This window comes from Mus caroli, unplaced genomic scaffold (genome assembly GCF_978045245.1).
Source record: "Mus caroli unplaced genomic scaffold, Mus_caroli_1 scaffold_10, whole genome shotgun sequence".
NCBI classification, from domain to species: Eukaryota; Metazoa; Chordata; class Mammalia; order Rodentia; family Muridae; genus Mus; species Mus caroli.
In genome coordinates this window covers 9,506,608-9,530,427 of record NW_028227265.1, presented here as the reverse complement: position 1 = coordinate 9,530,427, position 23,820 = coordinate 9,506,608, and the positions used below count along the sequence as shown (strand labels likewise).

Sequence of the window (23,820 nt, the reverse complement as noted above, 5' to 3'; positions counted from 1 at the left end):
TTTCCTTTGGGTGGGTGCCAAGGCTGTCACTCTTTAAGACCAAAATTAGGCTTCCTGGGTAGGTGAACATTGGACAAGAAGGGGTATACTGTATCACACCTGACTTTGAAGGGACATTGCAGTGGCTGGCACTGTGGTCCTCCTGTGTGGCCTGTGTCAGCTGTCACATACTGTTATCACTGTCCCACACACCACAGAAGAGGCAGCAGGCCTCTAAGTTAAGAGGCTGACAAGTCAGGGTTAGGTCCTTCTGGTTTGAGTTTTCTACTTCATAGAATTGCTTTTACAGAGGATATAGGCCAGGGCTTGATGTCCACCGAGGGATGTTATAGTGATCCTCAAATGAGAGCTAGAATCAGAGACCAGTTGAGATGAAGAATGTCGTGAATGTGTGCGTGCCTGCCTGCCCGCCTGCCTGCCTGCCGGGGTTACTGTGCATTAGTCCCGCAGTCCAGTCCTTTCTGATGATTTTTACTTCTAAAACAAAGACATGCTATCTTGTGAGCCACTCATCCCCTGCAAAGGAGGTGGGAGATGTGAAAATAAAGAGTTTCTTCACGGATCCTTCATCTTTACCTTGTCATCTGGATGTTTTCGGTTAGACCTTTTTGTTTTGGTTTGATTTAGAGACAGGTGACAGGTTCTCTGGACAACTTGGCAACCTGGACAAGGCAGTGTGTTTGGAACATGCTTTGTTGCCCAAGCACTGGGGTTAGGTACTGGAGCTGCCTCACACTGTGTGTGTGTGTCTGTGTCTTGTGTGTGTTTTAATGACAGGCTCCTCCCACCCCGCCTTCCCATCCTGGCATCACACTTTAGGATTATAGTGTACCCCATACTTGGAACAGTTTAGAAAATATTCTGAAATTTGGTAAATTTTATTATTATTTTTTAAAAGATTTATTTGTTAACATACATAAATACACTGTAGCTGTCTTCAGAGGCGCCAGAAGAGGGCATCAGATCTCATTACAGATGGTTGTGGGCCACCATGTGGTTGCTGGGATTTGAATTCAGGACCTTCAAAAGAGCAGTCAGTGCTCCTATCTGCTGAGCCATCTCGCCAGCTCTTATTATTTTTATGTGTATGGGTTTTGTACCACATGTATGCCTAGTGCCCACAGAAAAAAGAGAAGGCATTGGATCCTCTGGACCTGGAGTTTCAAACAGTTGTGAACCACTGTGTGGATGCTGGGAATTGAAGCTGGTTCTTCTGAAAAAGTAGCCAGTGCTCTTAACAGCTAAGCCACTTCTCCAACTCCATAGTCCACTGTAGCTCTGTGCTCTGGCTTTATACTATAAAAGAGACAATTCTCAAGTTAAGTTCTTGTTTCCTCTTCTATAGGGCCCTAAAGGACAAACCCTCCATGGTTTGGAGAGAGTGGTAGGTCATCTGCCTGAGTGGCTAGAAAAGAATCTGCCAATTAGCCTGAAATGTTTCTTTTTTCTTTTAAAACATTTTTCCTTTTTATGTGTGGTTGTTTTGCTTGCCTGTATGTCTGTGCTGTGTATCACACACATACCGTGCTAGTAGAGGCCAGAAGAGGTGATACCATGGAACTGAGTTAAAGGTGGTTGTGAGCCACCTTGTGGGTCCTGGGACTTGAACCCTGGTACTCTGGAAAAGCAACCATTGCACTTAACTGCTGCTCCATCTCTACAGCCCCTTAACCTGAAGTGTTTCTTCTGTCCTCTCCAGAGTTATCTTTCTTCTCATCAATGTTCTGCAGTGGCCAGATAACCCTCTAACTCTTGCCTTTCCAGACTGGCACATTTGCTTCACACCCTAATAAAATGCAAACCGAGGTCTTCTGTATCAGTTCCTTCGTCTCCCCTCCCCTCCCCTCCCCTCTGCAGCTCTGGCTGTCCTAGAACTCACTGTGTAGACCAGGCTGGCCTCAAACTCACAGAGATGCAAAGTCACATAGAGCAAGTGCGAGATTTCAGTCCTAGCACACTCTGGGCAGAGGCGGGTGGATCTGAGTTCCAGCCCAGCCTGGTCTACAGAGTCAAAGTTCCTGGACAGAAACCCACAGATGGCACCTGCTTCTGCCTCATGTGCTAGGATTAGACGAGTACCCCATGCCCTGACACAGTGCCTTTTTTTTTTGGTTTTTAGAGACAGGGTTTCTCTGTGTAGACCAGGCTGGCCTCGAACTTAGAAATCCACCTGCCTCCCAAGTGCGCCACCACAACTGGCCCGACACAGTGTCTTTAATGCCTCCAGTTTGTGTGGGTGTGAACGCCAACAAGAACGCAGGCTTGTTCTCGGTGGTAGTGTCTACTAGGTGCAGTGGGTGGGACTGGCCCCGAGGAGCCTGCAGTCTCGCCCTGTGAAGGTCTGTATGTTAGCTCTTCAGTGTGGTATCTGTTTTATTTATGGGTCACTATGTGTGACTAATATCCTTCAGCAAACATAACCAGCTTTTGTTTTCTTCCCCTTATCTTGTTGCAGTTCATTTGTTATAGCCATAGGTGTCCCCCAGAGCAGTGGCTAGTGGCCGCTTCAGGTCCCTCTGGAGTTAGGACCTCAGACTCACACTGTTAACTGAGCACGACGGCTTGAATTTGAAACCGCTGGCCTGGAATTCCCTGGAGTTGTACACAGCTTTGAGTGGGAGTGGTCGAGCCTGGGTGGCTCCTGGTCTTGGATGCGCCTCCTCAGGATGTCTCTGGGTTTTCACAGGCTGATGCTTCTGCTTCCTCTTTACTTCTGAGTGACTCCTGCTGCTGCAGCCTATTATGGGTTTATGTCCCCAGTCTCTGTGCCTGCTAATCACAGAGCCATTTAGAATCTTAAAAACGATTCTCGCCAGATCTGGCTGGATGCTTAGTTTGAATCCAGGGCTAAGCTCATGGCCTTCCCAGTGGATAGTGTGTGTAAGTGAAGGGAACATGGTAGATGTGTGGGCTGCTTACTGCCTTGAAGGGCTGATTAGGGTTCGGGAATGTGCTTTGAAGATTTTCTTTAGATGCATTTTTATGTGTGTGGATGTTTTTGCCCATATGTATACATGAGCCTCGTGCCCATGGAGGTTTTCAGAGTCCCTGGAACCGAAATTATAAGAAGTCGTGAGCTGCCACGTGGGCAGTAGAAGTTGAACCCAGGTCCTGTGCAAAAGCAAGAGCTACTTTGCATGTATGTCTGCATGACAGAATAGAGCATCAGATACCATTATAGTTAGTTGTGAGCCACCATGTGGTTGATTGAACTCAGGACCTCTGGAAGAGCAGTCAATGCTCTTAACCGCTGAGCCATCTCTCCGGCCCCCATTAAATCATATTTTTATTATACTGCCATTTTCTTTTTCTAAAAAAGATTTATTTTTTGTGAGTGCACTGCAGCTGTCTTCAGACACACACTAGAAGAGTGCAGAGGATCCCATTATGGATGGTTGTGAGCCACCATGTGATTTCTGGGAATTGAACTCAGGACCTCTGGAAAAGCAGTCATCTTGAATTTTGAGCCATCTCTCAAGCCCCCATTAAATCCTATATATTTAGTATACTGCCATTTTCTTGCAAGAGGACAATACCATCTTTGTCCCTGTTTCCTCCCCATCTTGCGTTTTAGTGTCCCCTCTGCCTTCATGTCCTCATGTGTGTTTGTAATGAAAGGGTCCATGGGTGAATGAGGAGAGCAGTGGCTTTTGTCGTCCTGAGACTGCTTTATGTGATCTCCAGCAGGGCCCACCTCCCTGCAAATGACGTAGCTTCATTCCTCCTGTGGCTAGAGGATTGTTGTCCACTATGTGTGTACACATTTTCTCAGTTCTTCTGCTGTTGCTGTTCGAGGTTTGTTTTGCTTGGTTTTGTTTTGTTTGAGGTGGGGATTCTTGTAGCCCAGGTGGCTCTGAACTGTACCTGAGAGTGACCTAGAGCTTTTGATCCTCCTCCACTGGAATTAAGTAGTATAGTACTGGAATTAAGTAGTATAGTACTGGGATTAAGGTTGTGTGGGCAGTGGTGCTAAGGATGGAGCCCAGGGCTTCCTTCCTGCATGTTATGCAAGCACTCTACTGGGCTACATCCTCAGCCCCAGGATTCTGTCTACATAGGTCATAGTTCAGGCTTATCTCCAACTCCAAGTCCCATCTCACCTCCCAATTGTGCCACCACCATGCCTGCCCCTTAATTCAATTCCTCCCCTTCCCCTTCTCCCTCCCCTTCCCCTTCCTTCCCTCCCTCCCTCCTTCCTTCCTTTTTCTTTTTTGAGAGAGGGTTTCTCTGTAGTCTTGGCTGTACCAGAACTGTGTATGAACGAGGCACAGCGAGCCTCTGCTGGGATTAAAGATGTGCACTACTACTTACTCCTAGTTCTAGTTTTTTTGTTTTGTTTTGTTTTGTTTTTCGAGACAGGGTTTCTCTGTGTAGCCCTGGCTGTCTTGGAACTCACTCTGTAGACCAGGCTGGCCTTGAACTCAGAAATCTGCCTCTGCCTTCTGAGTGCTGGGATTAAAGGTGTGTGCCACCACTACCTGCAGACTTGCTGGGCGACCTGAGACCTGATTTTTCTTTTTGGGGGGGGGGGTTTCGAGATGGTTTCTCTGTGTAGCCCTGGCTATCCTGGAACTCACTCTCTAGTTCTATTTTTAAGATGCTCTTCTGATAAGAATTGTAATGAAATAATATTTCTCAAAACCAAAAATGTTTCTTCAGGCCAGGTGATAAGCGGCAGCATGTCCTGTTGAAGTTTCTGTATCATATTCCCCTGTAGTTCCTGACAAGTGCAGTCCTGAGGGCTGAGGGAAAGACAGCACCCCTGTAGAGCCAGCAAGCACAAGTGCATTAGTGAGCATGCCAGTTCCCCTGCTGGCCTGGCTGAAGCCACAACTGTCCCTGAAGCCTTAGGACTCTTCTTAAGGCCACATCTCCTAATTCTTCTCAAACAGTTCTACCCATTGAAACCAAGGAGTCAAATATATGAGTCTATGGGGAGTCATTCTCTTTCAAACAACCATAGCCTGTCTATGTGCGTGTGCACTGAATGCATGCCTTGTGCTTGTGAAGGCCAGGAGAGTATGCTGCATCCGATTGCCAAGCCAGCTCTTCAGCCCCATTGCTGCTGTTGTCATAGACAAGGCCTCCACATAGTTCTGATGATCCTGTAACTTTCTATGTAGCTAGTCTGGGTTAGCTCAAAGAGGATTAAAGATGTAAGACACCACACCTGGCATTGTTTGTAATTGATTAATTAATGACAGACTCTCACAACGTTGGTTGGTCCAGGCTGGCCTCAAACTCAGATAGCTCAAGCTGGCCTGAAACTTGGCAGACCATTGGCTTTACCCTTCTACTTGCTGGGGTAAAGGACATGAGCCAGTATACCTGGCTTTTAAAAAGCCATCTACCGTTGCTAATGATCAAGAGGGCTCAGAGATTCTCTCCGTTGGTCCATCTATCCATGAGTAAATGGTCCAGATAACTACACAGAGGAGTAGTTCTGACCTTCCTGTTTCCGCTTAGTTTTTCTCAATCCCCTCTCTCCGTCAGGGCTGACAGTGGAGTAGCACAGGTTTCTCTCAGACCCTGGGATTACCCCCAGTCAGAGATTCAACCCAAGCAAGTCAGAATCAGTCAGCTCAGTGTGTCTCAAAGCTGGGATGAGGGCTGGACTCCACCCCAGCCACTGATGGGAGTTGTTACAGGCCTGGCCTATATGCTGCAAGCAAGCCTAAGAGACCCTCTAGAGACTTCCCGAGGCTTCAGGTTACATTTTTCTACAAAAACAAAACAAAATAAAACAAACACACACACACACACACACACACACACACACACACACGCACACACGCACGCACACACACCCACCCCTTCAGAAGAGAGCATCCAATCCCCTGGGATGGAGTTAGAGGTGGCTGTGTTGTTGGGATGGAGTTAGAGGTGGCTGTGTTGTTGGGATGGAGTTAGAGGTGGCTGTGTTGTTGGGATGGAGTTAGAGGTGGCTGTGTTGTTGGGATGGAGTTAGAGGTGGCTGTGTTGTTGGGATGGAGTTAGAGGTGGCTGTGTTGTTGGGATGGAGTTAGAGGTGGCTGTGTTGTTGGGATGGAGTTAGAGGTGGCTGTGTTGTTGGGATGGAGTTAGAGGTGGCTGTGTTGTTGGGATGGAGTTAGAGGTGGCTGTGTTGTTGGGATGGAGTTAGAGGTGGCTGTGTTGTTGTGGGTGCTAGGAATTGAACCTGTAAGATAGGATAGCAGTGATCTTAATTAACTTCTGAGCCATTTCTGAAGCCCCTAGAAACTTTATTTTATGTTGTTTTGTGTTTGAGACAGGGTTTCTCTGTATACTGTAAAGAAACTTTTTCTTTCTTTTTTTAACATTTACTTATTTGTCCCTGGGTGGTCAAAGGACAACTTTGAGAGCCAGTTGTAAAGCAAAAGTCAGGGTTGCGCTCAGATTGTCTGGCTTGGCAGTAAGCACGCTTGCCTGCTGAGCCTTTGCCACTCTTCCCTACTAGAGAGGTTCTCTATTGACCTCCTCCTTAAAGTGGGAAGAGGTGTGTGCTTCTTAACAGCTGCTCTAGATTCTTGGGGTTTAAAACCAACCTTTGGGGAAGCCAGCAAGCCAGGTCAGTCACGGCCTGAAGCTTTGTTGCTGTGACTTCCTTCCCTGCAGCTGACCTTCAGCTATTGGGACTTTTGTTGGTTTTGATCCAGCAATTCCATTCAGTGGGGAGTCCTGTAGACCTCAGGGCACCTGCGGGTGTCTGCCTGTGCAGAATTAACACCTTGGGGGTGCTGGGCACTCAGTAGTTAGTTGGTGAGGTCTTGGCCAATGAACTGGCAGACAGCAGTGTGTTGAGCTGTCCTGTACAGTACGTGTGCCCACCATAACTCCTAAGACTTACAGAATATTTCCTTGCCCAGAGGTTCCCACTGTTGGAGGCACTAGTATCTGCTGATGAGTGCTCACCCCTCAGCCCTCAGCCCCGGGACTGCACCTGCCCCTGCCCACCTTTATTTATTTATTTATTTATTTATTTATTTATTTATTTATTTTACTTACTTACATGGTTCTTTTCCTGCTTCTCTTCAGGCTGGCCCCGGGACTGCCCCTGCCCCTGCCCACCTTTATTTATTTATTTATTTATTTTACTTACTTACTTACATGGTTCTTTTCCTGCTTCTCTTCAGGCTGGCCCCGGGACTGCACCTGCCCCCTGCCCACCTTTATTTATTTATTTATTTATTTATTTATTTATTTTACTTTACATGGTTCTTTTCCTGCTTCTCTTCAGGCTGGCCCCGGGACTGCACCTGCCCCCTGCCCACCTTTATTTATTTATTTATTTATTTATTTTACTTACTTACTTACATGGTTCTTTTCCTGCTTCTCTTCAGGCTGGCCACAAGGTGTCTGCGGCAGCAGAGAGTATGTGGGACTTCTCCATTTGTCCACTTGTGTTTGTTAGCAGTTGTAGTGTGAGGAGAGCTCTGTTAGCATCCATTGCTGCTCTGTCGACAGGACTGGGAAGCTGCTAACAGTGGGGTTTTCTTACATGAATCATGGTTTCTAATTCTGAGATTGCGTCTGTAGCAACAACTTAGCTCAAATTTTCAATGAAAGTACCAAGAATATGCAGCCAGCCTGTTGAAAGCCTGACAAGATTTTAGTACTTGGAATAAAATAGGCAAACAAAGTAGACACCAAACCAAAACCCACACTTTCCAAGGCTGGGTGCCACTCTGTTGTGGCTTTGTAATGCTAATGACGTTGTTCCCTTGGCTCAGAGAGATAGCCCTGAAGTACCAGCCCTTTGTAACATTCACCAGCCTGCAGTTAGCGTGCCTTGTGACAGCCATCGAGGGTTGTGATGTCCCAGTCTTCAGTATCTGCTCACGTTATCCTCAGTCTCACCAGTTCACTTGGGGGAATTGTGACATCAGTGAAACTCCCGGCTTGCAGTGTCACCTTCAGGTGTCCCCCAAGCTATCACACCACTCTCTCCAGAGTGTGACTTGTCTAGTGTGGCTGTTACTGAAGCCATTTAGCATCGACCTTGAAGTGTGTAGCAACCCAATGCTTTTCCTTCGGGTACAACTCAGTCTGAGGCTTATTGCTACCGCCCTGTGTGGGACAGTGGTGTGACACTGTCCCTAAGGTATACACACTCCACTGTCCCCTTTCTTGCCTTCCATCCTGCAGTTGCTCTGTGCTGTTCCCTCCCTGCACCCTGGGAAGCTTGTGCTCCCCATGTGAGCGGAGCTGCGGGCAGTTGGCCTTACCTTACTCTCTGACTTTTTCATGGGTTGTTTTTGTTTTTTTTTTTCTCATACACTCTATTTTGATGTTTTTCTCTTCCCAGATTCTCTCCATCTCCCTGCCTATCCAACAACATGTTCTGTCCGTCTCCCCCCACCCCCAGTCCCCCAACAAAAAACGAAGACAAAAACCACAAACAAGCAAAGCAGCCACAGAACTTGTTGTGTGCTGGCCAAGTCTGCCTAGGCATGGGGCCTCCTGAGGTGTAGTGGTTAGTTAGTTGGTAGACCCAGTGACAGACACTCCTGAGAAGGTGACCTCCTCTTCCCCAGCAGGCATCAATTGTAAATGGTTTCTTGGTTAGAGTAGGGTTTAGCATCTTCCCCTTTTTTCTTTTTCTTTTTCTTCTTTGGTTTTTTGAGACAGGGTTTCTTTGTATAGCCCTGGCTGTCCTGGAACTCACTTTGTACACCAGGCTGGCCTTGAACTCAGAAATCCACCCGCCTCTGCCTCCCAAGTGCTGGGATTAAAGGTGTGCGCCATCACGCCAGGCTCCCTCTTTTCTTTTTGAGACTTTTTTTTCCTGTCTAGCCTTGGGCTGTCCTAGAGCTCCCTCTATAGACTACAATGGCCTCAAACTCAGAGCCACCTTCTACCTCCTGAGTGTGCGCCACCACTGTCTAGCAGACCGTGTTTCTCTGTATAGCACTGGCTGTCCTGGAACTCACTTTGTAGACAAGGCTGGCCTCAAACTCAGAAATCTGCCTGCCTCTGCCTCCCGAGTGCTGGGATTAAAGGCATGTGCCACCACTGCCCAGCTTCTAGCAGACTTTTTAAATACATTTTAAAAATAATTTTTATTTTATGTTCATTGTTTCTTTGACTGCATGTATGTCAAGCCCCAGCATTGAAGTTAATGTAGATGATGTGAGCTGTCATATGGGTTCTGGGAATTGAACTGGGTCCTTTGGAAGAATCAGTGTTCTTAACCATTGAACCATCTTTCTAGGCCCCATCCCAATATTTATTTGTTTGTTTGTTTTGAGGCAGGGTTTCTCTGTGTAGCCCTGGCTGTCCTGGAACTCACTCTGTAGATCAGGCTGACCTCTGACTCAGAGACCTGCTGCCTATCTCTGCCTCTCAAGTGCTGAGATTAAAGGTGTGGCACAGTGCCTGGCTTACTTCCCCTTTTCAGTGCTGGCCTTTTTTCGATTAAGGTTTAGAGTGTTGAGTAGGTAGGTACTGGTGTGATGTGTGCAGGTCCATGTTTCTCTCTTTTTTTGTTCATGCTTGTGTTTTGCTTGTGTTGTTTTGTGTTTGCCATGCTTGGGGCACAGCATAGAGCCTCACCAATGCCAGGCACCCCCATCCTCCCACTTCCCCCACCCCCACCTCCCCAGTCCTACCCATGGCTTCCTAATCCTAGTCAGGCCCAGGACTCTTGTAGTTGGTGAGAAATCTGGAGCTTTGTGGGCGACCTCATCCTCTGCAGAGAGAATGAAGGCTTTGCTCCCTCATAGCATTTGTTGTCTCATAGGATGGCCCTGACCTCCCAGGTAGAGAGGCTGGCTCTTCAGCCTGCTTGCATAGTTGTGCACTGCAGTGGGTAGCTGTCCTGTTTGGTCATCTCCCTTGATACTGAGAATCACTGAACAGAGCAAAGGGTTAGCTGATTACTTGCTTCAGAGCCACTTCATATTACCAGGTAAAGAGCACTAATTTGGGTCAGCTGACACACCCTCAGTTGAGTTTCAATAGCCCCTTTGGAAGCTTAGAGGCTGAGGAATGCTGTTCTCCAGTGCCCCCTAGTGTCACACCGATGGCAGTCCTCAAGTTTCCTGTGATACTGGTCTACACTCTGCAGTAGCCTGGGTCACCTCTCCACCTTCCCTGGGAAGAGACAATTTTTGAACAGGATGTCTTGTCTTGGTCTTTCTTCCCCGTCTTTTCTTACATTTGTAAATCCTGTCTTCCACTCCCAGGAGCTTTCTCTGCCTTTTGCAGTTTATCAGCATGTTGTAATTTCCCTTTTCACCTTCCTAGAAATGTAAACTGTTAAAATGTGTCCGATAGGAAGTACTCTGTGATAGTGGTTAGGCCTTTTCAGAAAGACTCAGTATTTTTTTTTAAGTTTCTTTTTTTTTTTTTTAAGATTTATTTATTTATTATATGTAAGTACACTGTAGCTGTCTTCAGACACACCAGAAGAGGGTGTCAGATCTCATTTCGGGTGGTTGCGAGCCACCATGTGGTTGCTGGGATTTGAACTCTGGACCTTCGGAAGAGCAGTCGGGTGCTCTTACCCACTGAGCCATCTCACCAGCCCCGACTCAGTATTTTTAATTTAATTAATTATGTGGGTCTTTTGCCTGCACATGTGTCTATGGACCATGTGCTCTTCAGGAATCCCCTGGGACTGGAGTTACGGATGCTTGTGAGCCACCTTGGGGTTGCTGGCAGTTGACCTCCAGACATCTGGAAAAGCAACCAGTGCTCTCAACTGCTGAGCCATCTCTAAAGTGATCTCTCAATGGTGTGCATGGCTGTAAAGCCTTTAAAAGGGATGGCACGTGATATCTGCGCTTAACATGGTCCATGCATCACCCCGGGAAGTTCTACCTGTTTTTTAATATTTATTTTACTTACACACACACACACACACACACACACACACACACACACACACACACACAGTGTTTTGCGAACATGTGTACCCTTGGAGGCCATAAGAAGGCATTGGGTTGCCTGGAACTAGCATTACAGGTGGCTGTCAGCCATTATGTATGTGGGTGATAGGAATAGAACTCGAGTTCTTTGGAAGAGCGGCAAGTGCTCTTCCTGGGGCATCTCTCCATCTTTAACTGGTTGCCTCCCAGGTATGAGTCACCTTGATTAGGCAGATATAATTATGTATCTTGTACAGTAAACCCCACCTCCCTTTTTTAATGAGTCCTTGGCCTCCGATCTTAGTGTCTCCATCTTCCCTGACTTTGACAGTGACTTTTCAAGTATCAAGGGTTCTGTTACACATTGTGACTTTGTCCCATCAGAATGATTTTTGAGTGAACAAAGCTGGTGCCTAGGGAAGGCCTATAGGGATGCATTAGCAATCAGAGGTGGAGACAGACCCTGGCGTATCCAGTGCACCGATGTTAGAACCTTGCCTGCTGGTTTCAGCTACAAAACTGAAGCAAGACGTTTTATATGTTGGTGTAATGGCTCACTGAAATACCTCATGAAAATAGATCTCATTGTGGCAGGGGGATGTGCTCTGTGCGTCTTGATGGGATTCATTGGTGCACAGGAACCCGTGGGAAGGGAGTCAGGATGGAGGTGCTAACAGCCCTGCTGTCCCCTTGTCAGTCACCAAATGATGTTTGGTGTCGCATAGCTCCAGTTAACAGGTCCTACAGTGTCCTTTGGTGGATTCAGTATTCTCAGCAGGATGTAGCTGAGGTCTTCACCACACACACACAGTTGGTGCCTGTGCAGCAGGGGATTTAAGCAGGACCTGTGAATTCTGTTTTTTATACCAACACAGTTTTTCATTTTGAATTTTGAGATGTGGTCTCTACACATCCCTGCTGTACAGGAAATCACTCTGTGGACCAGGCTGACCTCAAACTCAAGAGATCCCCCTGCCTCTGCTTCCCAAGCGCTATACTGCCATCCTATACTTAGTTTCTGTCTTGCCTGCATGTATGTCTGTGTAACAGGTGCATGCCTGGTGCCCATGGCGGCCTGAAGAATGTAATAGAATAGAGACAGTCAGACAGTTGTGTGACATCACGCGAACATAAGGAATTGAACTTCAGGAGTAACTTATCTTAGTCATTGAGCCATGTTTCCAGCCCCTAGTCAGTTTCTTGAATAAAACATGATTTAAAAAGAAAAATTCTAAAATAATACACCCTACTAACAACACTCCCTCCACAGAGCTCTGTCAGGCCTGGCTAGGTCACTAGTCCAGAGCTTCTGAACAAATGTGTGCATTTTTATTTCGCATCATGTGTGTGCCCACGCACGGGGGTGGGGGTGGGGTGGGGGTGGGGCTCTTTGATCAGCCTTATGTCTCTGTCTCCTTGTCTGTCTTTAACAGGCCCTCTTAGGTGGCCTTGAACTTAGACATCTGATACCCGTCTTCCTCTTCAGTGCCTGGATTAAAGGCAAATGCCACCATGTCCTGCTATGAATTATTTGCAAGAAAAGCACTCTGGCAGACTTTCAAGTGACACCAAATAAGGAACTAAGTGGAAGTCCCAGGAGAGATTGTCACCTGGTTCTTGTCACCTGGTTCTCCCCCCAGGAGGGAGCCTGGGTTCTGCAGTCAGACTGCACATTGCCAAGGTTTAGCCCTTTCTGAATTAACCATTTCTTTAAAAAAAAAAAATGGATTGTATGTGAACAAACTAGAAAGTGTGTTTCCAAGTGAAATTTAAGTGAACATTTCTGAGCTGGAGAGATGGTTCAGTGGTTAGAACCCTTGCTGCTCTGGTGGGTTTAGCTCCCAGCACCCACATCAGGCAGGTCAGAGACACCCATAACTTCAACAAGTCACACTGATTTAATTCTCATCCATAGATATCTTTCCTACATTGTTAGTAGTTAGTTAGTAATTAGTGCTTATTCCTAAGAGGACCCAAAAGGCTTTCTGAGTGTTGCTTCCCTTGAGAAGGGAGGTGTGGTCTCACTGGTGTCTCTGAGTTTCATTGGCTTTCACTGTATCCATCCCTGTCTGTCACCATAGTTCTCTTAATGGGGTTTCCAAACTTCCCATAGATGTCAGGATGTCCTGACCCCAGGCCCCCGCCGCGTGCTTTACAACTAACCACACCCCTGCTCCTTGAGGGTGAGTAACGTATTTATGGGATGGAATTCTGTGGAAGTAAGACGTCAGCATTTAGTTTCTTCTTGAGTTTTTAAAACCTCCTGATTACTATATACATTCTGCCACTAAGCACAGCAGTTGAAGTTTTTAATAAGTAATTTGAGTTGTCTGTTGTTCACCATTCATACTGTGGTTCTCCTGTTTCCTTCTCACACACTGCTCTGTGAGTGCTGTTAGTATAAGCTCTATGCTGCGAGCAATTGGTAAGAGGCTGAGTCAGAAAGCATTCATGAGAAAACTCTGTTTCCACCGTGACACGACGGCGGTCCACTGTCTGCTTGTGGTCCAGGACGTGTGCGGACTGCGGGAGAGGACGGCTTTGTCTTCAGGGTAGCCCCAGGGTGGTCTCCCTGTCACCCCCCCCCCAAGTGCTTTTGCATAATAAAGAGTGTTTTCCACTTACTTGGTGATAGGGTGTGCTTTGTAAACTTCCCTGGAGGCTGCTTCTGAATTTTTAATTTAATTTTTTGTTGTTGTTGTTTTTCCCGAGACAGGGTTTCTCTGTGTAGCCCTGGCTGTCCTGGAACTCACTTTGTAGACCAGGCTGGCCTCGAACTCAGAAATCCGCCTGCCTCTGCCTCCCAAGTGCTGGGATTAAAGGTGTGTGCCACCACGCCCGGCTATTTCTAGATTTTTAAGCTGCAGTAGAGCTGGAGAGACAGCTCTGCTTGTTTTCAGGACCCAGGCCTGAGTCTTATATATATGTACTTTGCTGGCTGGCTGGCTGAATGAATGCATGCATGCATGCATGCTGTGGAAATTCCATAGTGATACTTGTTAGTGGCAGACTTCTTGAAGCTCTTAGGAGCTGGCAGTCATGTGGCAGAGTCACCTGTGCTGTACCAGATCCTGTGAGTTAAGGTCACTCACAGCAATATGAAGCTGGAGTCCTGTTCTACTTTATGTTTATAATAAATACACATCTCTCTTGAGATTGTTAGTCAGGGTCACTGACATTGCCCAGTGAATTGTCCTATCCTTTGGCAGGGAACAATAAAATGGAGGTAGGTAATAACATGACTCAGCAGAAAGCTAAGTGGAGGCGAACCAGGAAGACTGGTTGGGGAACGGCAGGAGCCGACATACTCTGGGACTAAACTTGATTTGCTTCAAAATAAGCTTTTTCAAATTTGTTCTTTGACAATTTACAGAAAAGGCTAGATGACGTTTTCTTGCTGGTCATGGGGAAATACTGCCTGCCTTAGGAACCTTAGCTTGTAGTCCCTCACTGCTTACTTGAAAAGGATTTGGAAAATTCTACTATAGATGCTTCCTAAGACAAACACGTGTAAAATATGTGGCTTTTACAAAGTAAGTCATGTGTAACATGTAATCAAGTGTTCTTATTTTATTGTTTCAGTATATCTTTGGCGATTTCAGCCCTGATGAATTCAATCAGTTTTTTGTGACTCCCCGCTCTTCTGTTGAGGTAAGAAAAATTGTTGTCATGTACATATTTGTAGAGGTGATTGACAGTTCACTTTCACTTTAGTTGAGAGTTCTAACTCATAAACGAGTAGAGATTATACTAGGAGTGCTGGGCCCGCTCGCTGGCTTTTGTAAGTCCTCAACAAAGAAGTAAGGTATATCCTCACACACAGGCCAAGCCCCTGTTGCTTTCTTCTTCACGCCTGCCTTCCTGAGGCTGCACTGTGGGTGGGGAGCACTCTGTCTACAGGAAGGGTTGAGTGCTGTGTGTGCCTCCAGATATCCCTTTGCAGCTCACCTGAAGAGGATGCTGAGTTCTCCATGCTAAGACATTGCTGCTTTGTTTTTGTTTATGGTATTATTTGTTCATTTCTTTAGTGAGTATGTGTTTTGCCCGATATACATGTGACTTGCATGCCTGGTGTCCACAGAGGTTACAGGAGATACCCGACACCCTGGAGCTGGGATTACGGATGCTTGTGAGCCATGTTGTGGATGCTGGTAACTGAACTCCGGGCCCTCTGTAAGAGCAGTCAGTGTTGAGCCACCTCTCCAGCCCGTTTTCTGACTTTAACGGCTCAGCATGGTCCATCACACATTGTGGTTAATTTGCAACAGTATATTTGTGTGCTTATTTCTAGGGGCTTCCTGGTTGCCGAAGTGGGTTCCTGAGGGAGTCCCTGGTGGTGTTTCACATTCCCATAGATCCCTTTCCCACCATTTACCCATTTACCTATTTATTTATTTATTTATTTATGGCAAGGACTCGTTGTGACTCAGAACTTACATAGCTCTGGTTGGCCTTGAACCCACAGAGACCCACCGCCTCTGCCTCCCAAGTAGTGGGATTAAAGTGCACCACTACAACCAGCTTTAACCTGGAATTTTAATTGTGTGTGTGTGTCTGCATGGGGTTTGTGTAGTACTGTGTGTGCAGTGTCCCCGGAAGCCATAGCTGTCAGATCCCCTGGACCTAGAGTTAGAGGAGTTACAGGCTGAGGTGAACTGACCATGGTACCCCTGTAAGATGAGGCCTTCTGACTGAGTAGAGGAGGCAACTGGAAACATTACCCTGTGTAGGCTGCCCCTGAAACTTAACTATGTATCTCAAATTGAATTCATGGTGAATCCCTGCCTCTGCCTCTTGACTGCTGGGGTTCCAGACAGAGACCTTTTGTATTCTGAGCAGCTGTATAGCTGGAGAAGGTGGCCCATTTGGATGGTTCTGCTCATGGTGTTGCTGTGTCCATCGGCACAAGGGACGTTCTTAGTGAGGCTGTCGTTGATTGGGTGAAGGCTGCTGCACACCCAAGAGCAAAAGTAATCATAGTTTTCCCAAGTTGTACTCTGCGGTGCAAGCTGGCCTCACACTCAGCAATCCTCCTGACTCCACTTCCCGAGTACTGAGACTGCAGGTGTGCATCACATACCTGTTACAGTTTAACATTCTTCTCTCATATACACATCCCAATTGCAGTGTCCGCCTTGACCTATCTATCTCCTGTTCCCCCTGCCCGCCCCCACAAAAGAACAGGCCCAGGAACATCAGGCTTATATGGCATAACAAAGCTACAATAAGATCAGACACGTAGCATCACATCAAGGCAACCCAGTAAGAAGAAAGGGCAAGAGTCAGGGTTAGCCCCTCATTCCCCATTGTCAGGATCCCTACAAGAAGACCAAGCTACTCAGCCGTAGCATATATACAGAGTCAGGCCCCGAGAGACTCCTGACCTCTGTGAGGCCCAGAGACTCCCAGGCAGTTGATTCTGTGGGTCTTGTTCTCCTAGTGTATCCCCAGCCCCCTTGGCTCCTCCAGGCTTTCCTCCTGCCCCTGAAGGACTCCCAAGCTCTGCTCAGTGTTTGGCTGTGGGGCTCTGCATCTGCTCCCATCAGTTGTGGGGCAAAGTCTCTTGGTCTTTTTAATGACAATTCTGCTAGGCACTGGTCCCAGAGTCTGCAGGCAGGACAAACTGTAGGTCAAAGCTTTTATGGCTGGGTTGGTGTCCTGATCACTCCACTCCTGGCCTTGTCTGGTTACATAAGATGGCCGGTTCACGATCCATGTTCCCCATCATGGAGTCTTCGCAAGGGTTGCTCTCGTAGGTTCCATGGGGTTCCCACTGCACTAGATTTCCACCTCAGCCCAGTGCCAATTCCAGTCATTTCTCCCACTCTTCTCCTCCCTCCCCAACCTGGTGCCTCCTGTTCTCAACCCCACCTGCCCTGTTACGTTGGGTTTTTTGTTTTGTTTCGTTTTTTGTTTTTTCGAGACAGAATTTTTCTGTGTAGCTCTGGCTGTCCTGGAACTCACTCTGTAGACCAGGCTGGCCTTGAACTCAGAAATCCACCTGCCTCTGCCTCCCTAGTGCTGGGATTAAAGGCCACCATTGCCTGGCCCTGTTAATTATTTTTACCTTCATTTGTGTGTGTGTACGTGTCTGAGTATGTGTGGGAATAGAGGACAGCTTGTTGATTTTCCTCCGACTGGGCGGGTCCCTGGGATGGTAGCAGCTAAAGTAGGTAATAGTGTGTGCTGGAGGTGGTGGTGCAGGCACACACTTTATCCCAGCACTCAGGAAGCAGCTGCAGGTGGGCCTCGTGTGTATGGGGCCGGGTGCGATGGGAGACCACACAGAACTACTTTGTGGAGTCACTTGCAGGAATTAAACTCCAGTTGCTAGACTTGTTCAGTAACCTTCTTATCTGCTGAGCCATCTCACCAGACCCTAAAGAAAAATGCCCGAAATATACTCAGTATACAATGATAGTAAGGCTGGAGAGGTGGCCCAGTGGGTAAAGGTCCTTCCTGCCAAGCCTCATGACTTGACTTGAGTCCCCAGGATCCATATGGTGTCATGAGAGAACTGACCCTCGCATCCCAAGTAAATGATAAATGAAATTTTTGTTGTTGTTTGTTTTTTTGTCGAGACAGGATTTCTCTGTATAGCCCTGGCTGTCCTGGAACTCACTTTGTAGACCAGGCTGGCCTTGAACTCAGAAATTCGCCTGCCTCTGCCTCCCGAGTGCTGGGATTAAAGGCGTGCGCCACCACACCCGGCTGATAAATGAAATTGTCATATTGCCCCAGTGATGGAAACAGTTAGCCTGACAGTCCTATTCTGCTGTCTCAGAAGCCCCCTCCTGAGGTCCCGGGAGCAGGAGTGTTGGGAGCCCTTGCCCATCACAGCGCCTCGCTGTGCTCATTGCTGGTGCCATTAACAAGTCTTGCTGGAGGGCGGCTGGTGGTTTTGAGAAGAGCTGCTTAGCTGTCTGACTTACAAAGTCTGATGGTGGGAATGTTGGTAGCTTGTGTTGATAAGACCTCCGACCGAATAGTCCCAGGGGATTATCCTCTCTGTCTCAGTCCTCTTGTTCTGCCCTACTCACCCGTCTGCCTTTTCTACTTCCCAGAGACCCCACCTATGCACATTACAAGTGAAGTTTCTGCTTCTAACCACACTGATGTGAAGCTTTGGCAGGGAAGCTGGGTGCATTCCTGGGGTGGTTTACCTTCCCAGCAGGTCTGGGCACCATCGCTGCTCCTCCCTAGGCTTTCCCTTCTAGATTCAGAAGGTTTCTTTCCCAGTGTTAGGGTGACACTTGTGTGAATGGATTGATTGACACCTTTTTAGGCGTCCAGATTATACACACTTCCGTCTGTCCCCTAGTACCATCCACAGAGCAGACAGTCTCTGTAAGGGTGTCTTGCCCTTTTGTGACCTAGATTTGGTGAGAAGCTGTGGTGATGTTGCTTCTGTGTGCTGTCAGTGATGGCATGTGGAAGTGTTTGCCTCTGTGTCAAGGTGCTAAGTCCTAGGCGCCAGGTCCTGAGTGGTTGGGCTCCTTTCCAGCCATGGTTGGTTTTTTCTTGCTGTTTGTCATCACCACCTGGCGAGAGAACCCAGCACTTTATTTTGGGGGAAATAACCTTGCCTCGTTATAACTGTTGCATTGGCTAGCCAGAGTTCATCCGGACACATGAGCCTAGGAGGCCACGGGCACAGCCGACAGTGATTGCCCTGGGCTAGAGACTCCTGGACTTCAGTGACCAGACAGATGGTGTTTGGGGCTAGGTTCTGTCAGCTGACTCACTTCTCAGACACCCCCAAATCCAAAATAAATAATAGAATTAGCAGGAAGAAGTATTTGAGAGGTTCATAAAATTTGCCAGGTTTTCACAAAGTAGCCAGACCTATGTTGTTCTCTTCCTTTCTTCATACAAGGAAGGTGACTTTAAACCATTAACTCATCTGCACGGCGCACTGTAAAATGACAGCCAAGGGCCCAGCCCTTTCTTCTGGGTCTGGTTCACTTCTGCCAGTGGTGCTGGCTCTTCAGTTCCCACTGTTAACAGATGGAGTGTTGGGGTTGGGATCATCCTGCCTGCCTGACACTCTGGGAAGGGAGGGAGGGAGCGAGGGTGGGTTTTACAGTAGCCTGTTCATGTGTCAGCAGGAGTGTGTTTTCAGTATCCCAGTCTCGTTTGCAGTGTATTTAGCAGTGGTAAATGATTGAAAGCATTCCTACACTGTTTGGTTCAGATTGGAGTGAATCTTTGTGTTGTTCTGGGAATGTGATGTCCTGGCGAGTTGCTTGTGCAGAGCTTAGAGGAAGGGCTGTGCTGATGCAGTGGCTTCTGTAGGGCTTTGATAATCTGTTAAGATTTGTTTCTGACTTTTCTCGCAGCTCCCTCCATACAGTGGGACTCTGTGTAGCATACAGGCTGAAGATGAACTGCCAGATGGTAAGCCGGGCGCATGGACTGGGTGGGCAGGAAACCTGCAAACATGTCCAACATTGGGTCATCTTTTCTCAACTCAAATTTTAATTTATTCATTTATTTTGGAGTATGCTTTTATGTGGATGTCAGCGGTCAGCTCTCTGGAATATGTCCTCTTCTGCTTTTGCCTGGGTTTGGTGATTGGACAGAGGTCATCGGGCTTGTGCAGCAAGTGTCTTGCTGAGCTGTCTCCCTGATCTGTCCCTGTTGACTCCCATTCCTTGTAGGTTAGCAGGCTCAGGTTTGTGATCTTAGCTCAGCCTCCCCAGAGCTGCAGTGTCAGTTCAGCCGGAGTCAGCATTTCATTAGAGCTTCAAGCTTCTGCTCTGACCTGCAGCTCGCTTAACTTCTGTCTTACAGTTTCCATCGCTGTGAAGAGACACCATGACCAGGGCAGCCAGTATGAAGGCAAACATTTACTTGGGGCTGGTTTACAGGCTCAGAGGTTCAGTCCATTATCATGGAGGGAAACATGGCAGCATCCCGGCATGCTTGGTACTGGGAGCTGAGAATTCTCTATCTTGTTCTCAAGGCAAACAGAAGTCTTGCAAGCAGTGAGGAGGGTCTCACAGCCCACCCCCACAGTGCCAGTTCCTCTAACAAGGCCACACCCACCCACAGTGCCACGGCCTATGGGCCAAGCATACTCAAACCACCACAACTACCAAGTCACTCAAATTGGCAGGTGTGCTTTCAAGGTTGTGCCACGCTCCAGAACTCTGGGCATGGTAAGTTGTGGTCAGGAGAGAGGTGCTGTAGTCTCCTCAGCAGGCCCTGGTGTTGTGGGTGTGGCATCCCACATGGCTGTGCTCAACTCTGCCCGGTCCAGGGAGTTGTTACAGCAGTTGGTGTTCATGACCCATGCCTGGGCATTTAGGCCTCCAGCATGAGCCCTGGCCGATTTACGCCTAAGTGTCATGTTTATCAAGGTGCCCCAGTGTTTGTTACTGAGGTGTGTTTAACATATCCTGGCTATACAGTCACTGCAGGCCCACGTGATCATTTCTAGTCAGGATTGTTTTAGGTTCCTTGCTTCCAAGAAAAAGAAAGTCGTTTTTTTTTTTTTTTTTAAATAGAACCAAGGATTAGATTCCATGTTTAGCTAGCATGTCAGACCTGTGTTAATTATAAATCAGGCTCATGCATGAACTTGGAAAGACTAAGGCAGCCTTATCCACGGGAATATCTCTGAAAGTGAGTAGAAATGTTGACAGTTAGTGCTGACGGGAGAGCCTAAGGGCCAGGGCAGGCTTAGAAACAGCTTAGCATAGTTAGCAAAGTGAGCAGAGCTGCAGAAGCCAGCTGTCCTTTGATCTGCTGCTGTCCAGCTCCAGGTGTGGGCCCGTGGGCATCGCTGTGTGAGCTGGCGGTGGTCATTCTTTACCCTGTGGTAAGACGTCTAGGGTCCTACTGCCTGCTTGCTCAGTCAGTTGGTACAACCACTTAAGGGCTCTTTGTCTCTAAAATCTGTGTAGCCTCTTTTGTTTTCTCTCCGTAGAGCAGTAGTTGTCAGCCTGTGGGTCACAGCCTTTAGGGGTTGAGTGGCTCCTTCACAGGGGCACACCAGATGCTCACATTATGATTTATAACTGTGACAAAATTGCAGTTAGGAATTAGCACCAAAATAATTGTATATTTGGGGATAAACACAGCAAGACAGACTGTATTGAAGGGTCGCAGCATCGGGGAGGCTGAGAACCATTGCCCTAGGGCCTTCCATACCGAGTTAATGAGTCTGCCTCCCTTTTAGGCTGTCTGGACGTGGATGGCAGGGACCACCCCCATATCTGAATGTCTGCCGTGGCCTAGTGTCTAGAAAGTGTGTGCGTGAGGAAGAGGAGCTTCCTTCTTGTCTGTCTCCCAGCATGGGCAGTCACGGCAGGTGACCTCAGGACACCGCAGCCGCAGCCGCAGCCGTGCCTTACCTGCCACCGTTTTTGTTTGTTTGTTTGTTTTTTTGTTTGTGGCAGCTGCTGAACTTTGTAGCAGTGCGTACTTGCTGTCCATCCAGTTAACTGTTGAAGTCCTACTGCTGTCTGAATAGCTTCTGTGGGAATTGTGCACAATGCTGGAATTAAAGGGTGTCACCGCACCCTGCTGGGACAGTTATTTTCATCACACTAACTTTTGAGTCTTCTCTTGCCCTTGGCTGGCCAAGTCAGCCTCCCTCTGAGCCACACCCGAAGCCCTTCTTGCCTTTTTTTTCCCACTGTTACCTCACTTGCTCTCCCCAGTAAATGTGAACTCACTGAGCCATCCCTGCTTGGGAAGTCTCCAACCGCCATAGAGATATGCGTACTTGATGGAACTCACTTTGAGAAATATTGCTTTAAAATGCCCTCGCCTTTTCTTCTCTTTTTAATGTATATGTAAGTTTTTTTACCTTTTATGTGTATATCTGTATCCTGTGTGTGTGCCTGGTGCCCAACAAGGACATGGAATCTCTTGATCTGGACGTCCATACAGTTGTGAACTCCCATGTGGTTGCAGGGAATTGAACCTGGGTCCGTCCTCTGGAAGAGCAGCCAGTGCTGTTAACCACGGAGCCATCTCTAACCTAGGCTGTCTGGCTTTCCCTGAGCTCCTTTCCCAGCAGAGATACTTTCACAAGCCCAGGGTGTTGTCCTCCTTATGCGGTGCTGAGCTATTCAGAGTCACATATGTAGGCCTCACTTTTCACCCGTTCACCTGAAGGATGGATCTAAGTCTGAGCTTTATGCTGTGAGTGTACACACACACACACACACACACACACACACACACACACACACACACGAGAAACTGACCTGAAGTACTGTGCTGTGATATCAAGTCACACCTAGAGTATTGTTCTGGTAAGATTTAGAATGGATGTGAAAGGCCCTTTTCTTTCTACTGGAGTAAGCAGTCCTGTAAGCTTTACAGCCCAGCACAGTAAACCCGAATGATTTCACAGCAGCATTTGTGTCTCAGCGGGGAGTCATCCAAGCACAAGCACATTAGTGTTTATGGCTGGCAGCTCCAGGCATCGTGGATGTGCTTGGATGTGGAGTATCATAGAATCTAGACTCTAGGTGTAATAGAAGCCATTGATTTTTTTTTTTTTTTTTTTTTTTTTTGGGTAATCCATTCTAAAGTGAAGGGAAAAAATTGCTCAGTCAGTGACCCGCTGCAAACACAGGCAAAACTGCTGTGTCACTGCTAGTCACTGTTTGGGGTAAAATTGCCTTTCTTCCTTCCCCAGCTATAGGCACCTCTACCCCACAGTCAGCATGTCACTGGCTTAGGCACCTCCACCCCACAGTTAGCATGTCTTTGGCTTTCTGCTGGACCTTCATTTCCCATCACAAGCCCTCCAGGGTTAAACATTCTTAGGACATAATTTTTGGGTTATGATTATGTCCTTGAAATGAGGGACTTAAAAAACCGTTGCCACCTTGTACCACAGTTTAAGGCGTTAATTTTAGATGCATGGCATTTCACACAGTGGTCTTCCATGTTGTTGAAGGGTACAGTTGATTCTAGTAACCTACTTGCGAAGATGTAGACTAAGATACAGTGTCCACCGTGACGTGTATGGGAGGAGCAGGCTAACACTGACTGGGAAGAGCATATACTGGAGCTTGCAGTGTGAATTTTCAAGTTCAAAACCCTGGGCAGGTACAGTGTTTGATGCCTGTGATCCTAGGCCCCAAAACAGGCTGGGCTGGCTACACAGTAGATCCTGCCTCAGAGTCCCTCAAAGTTTAGTTCTAACTTTGGTTTTATAGGCTTGCAAAGTGGCTTTACCACCGCCAACCCCACCCCCACCCTCACCCCCGTCTGAATTGAGTAGTCACTAGCTAGCTGCTATTGAGGCAGGGGCTGCATCTAGACCTCAGTCAAAGTGTTCAGTGGAGGAGTCCGAGAGAGTGGGATTGTGCACACAGACTGCCTATGGGGTCCTGGTTCTGCAGCTTCCCGGGAGAAGCTGACGTACCAGTGTCTCAGATTGTGCCACCAGAGCCCACATTCCCTCTGCTTAGGCATGAAGCACCATGAGGTCTGCAAGGAGGGACAAGGTCTCACTGTGCCGTCCAGGACTTGGACTTTTTATGCCTCAGCTTTGTGTGTCAGGATTACAGGTGTGAGCCAGCACCTGTCCCTGTACCCCTGAAGACACGAGTGACTCCAGGCAAGCGTGCTGTCTGCCGCTGACTTAAGCCACAAGATGCATGTGTGTGGGTTTGTACAATGAGGCTGCCAGCAGCCACCATGGAGTGGAGGGTGACCTTGAATTCCTAATTCTGCCTCGCCATTCCAGGACTGAAACAACATACCCCAGTAATTTTTAATTACAAATTTAATTTCTACCCTCTGTTTTTTAAACTCTTAGTTACCCAGATATCCAGGGATGAGAATAGACTTCTATTTTTTATATACCCAAGTTGGTCTTGTTTTAGATGTCATTTTCAACAGATTAGGCTAAGGCCTGTCATAGCCCTGTTAGGAAATGATACAAAGTGTCACCTCTCAAAGAGGACTAGTGGTTTGGGTACTA

General features: G+C 47.5%; 1 protein-coding gene across 3 annotated transcripts in view; it reads left to right on the top strand.

The window, feature by feature from the left end:
- Nucleotides 1-23,820, top strand: part of Usp10 (ubiquitin specific peptidase 10) — a 47,749-nt gene that overhangs the window by 6,612 nt on the left and 17,317 nt on the right. For all 3 annotated transcript variants that reach the window (XM_021170186.2, XM_021170187.2, XM_085843548.1), the window contains exons 2-3: nt 14,451-14,519; nt 19,208-19,265. In XM_021170186.2, the coding sequence (XP_021025845.1) occupies nt 14,451-14,519; nt 19,208-19,265 (127 nt within the window). The remainder of the gene's footprint in view (nt 1-14,450; nt 14,520-19,207; nt 19,266-23,820) is intronic.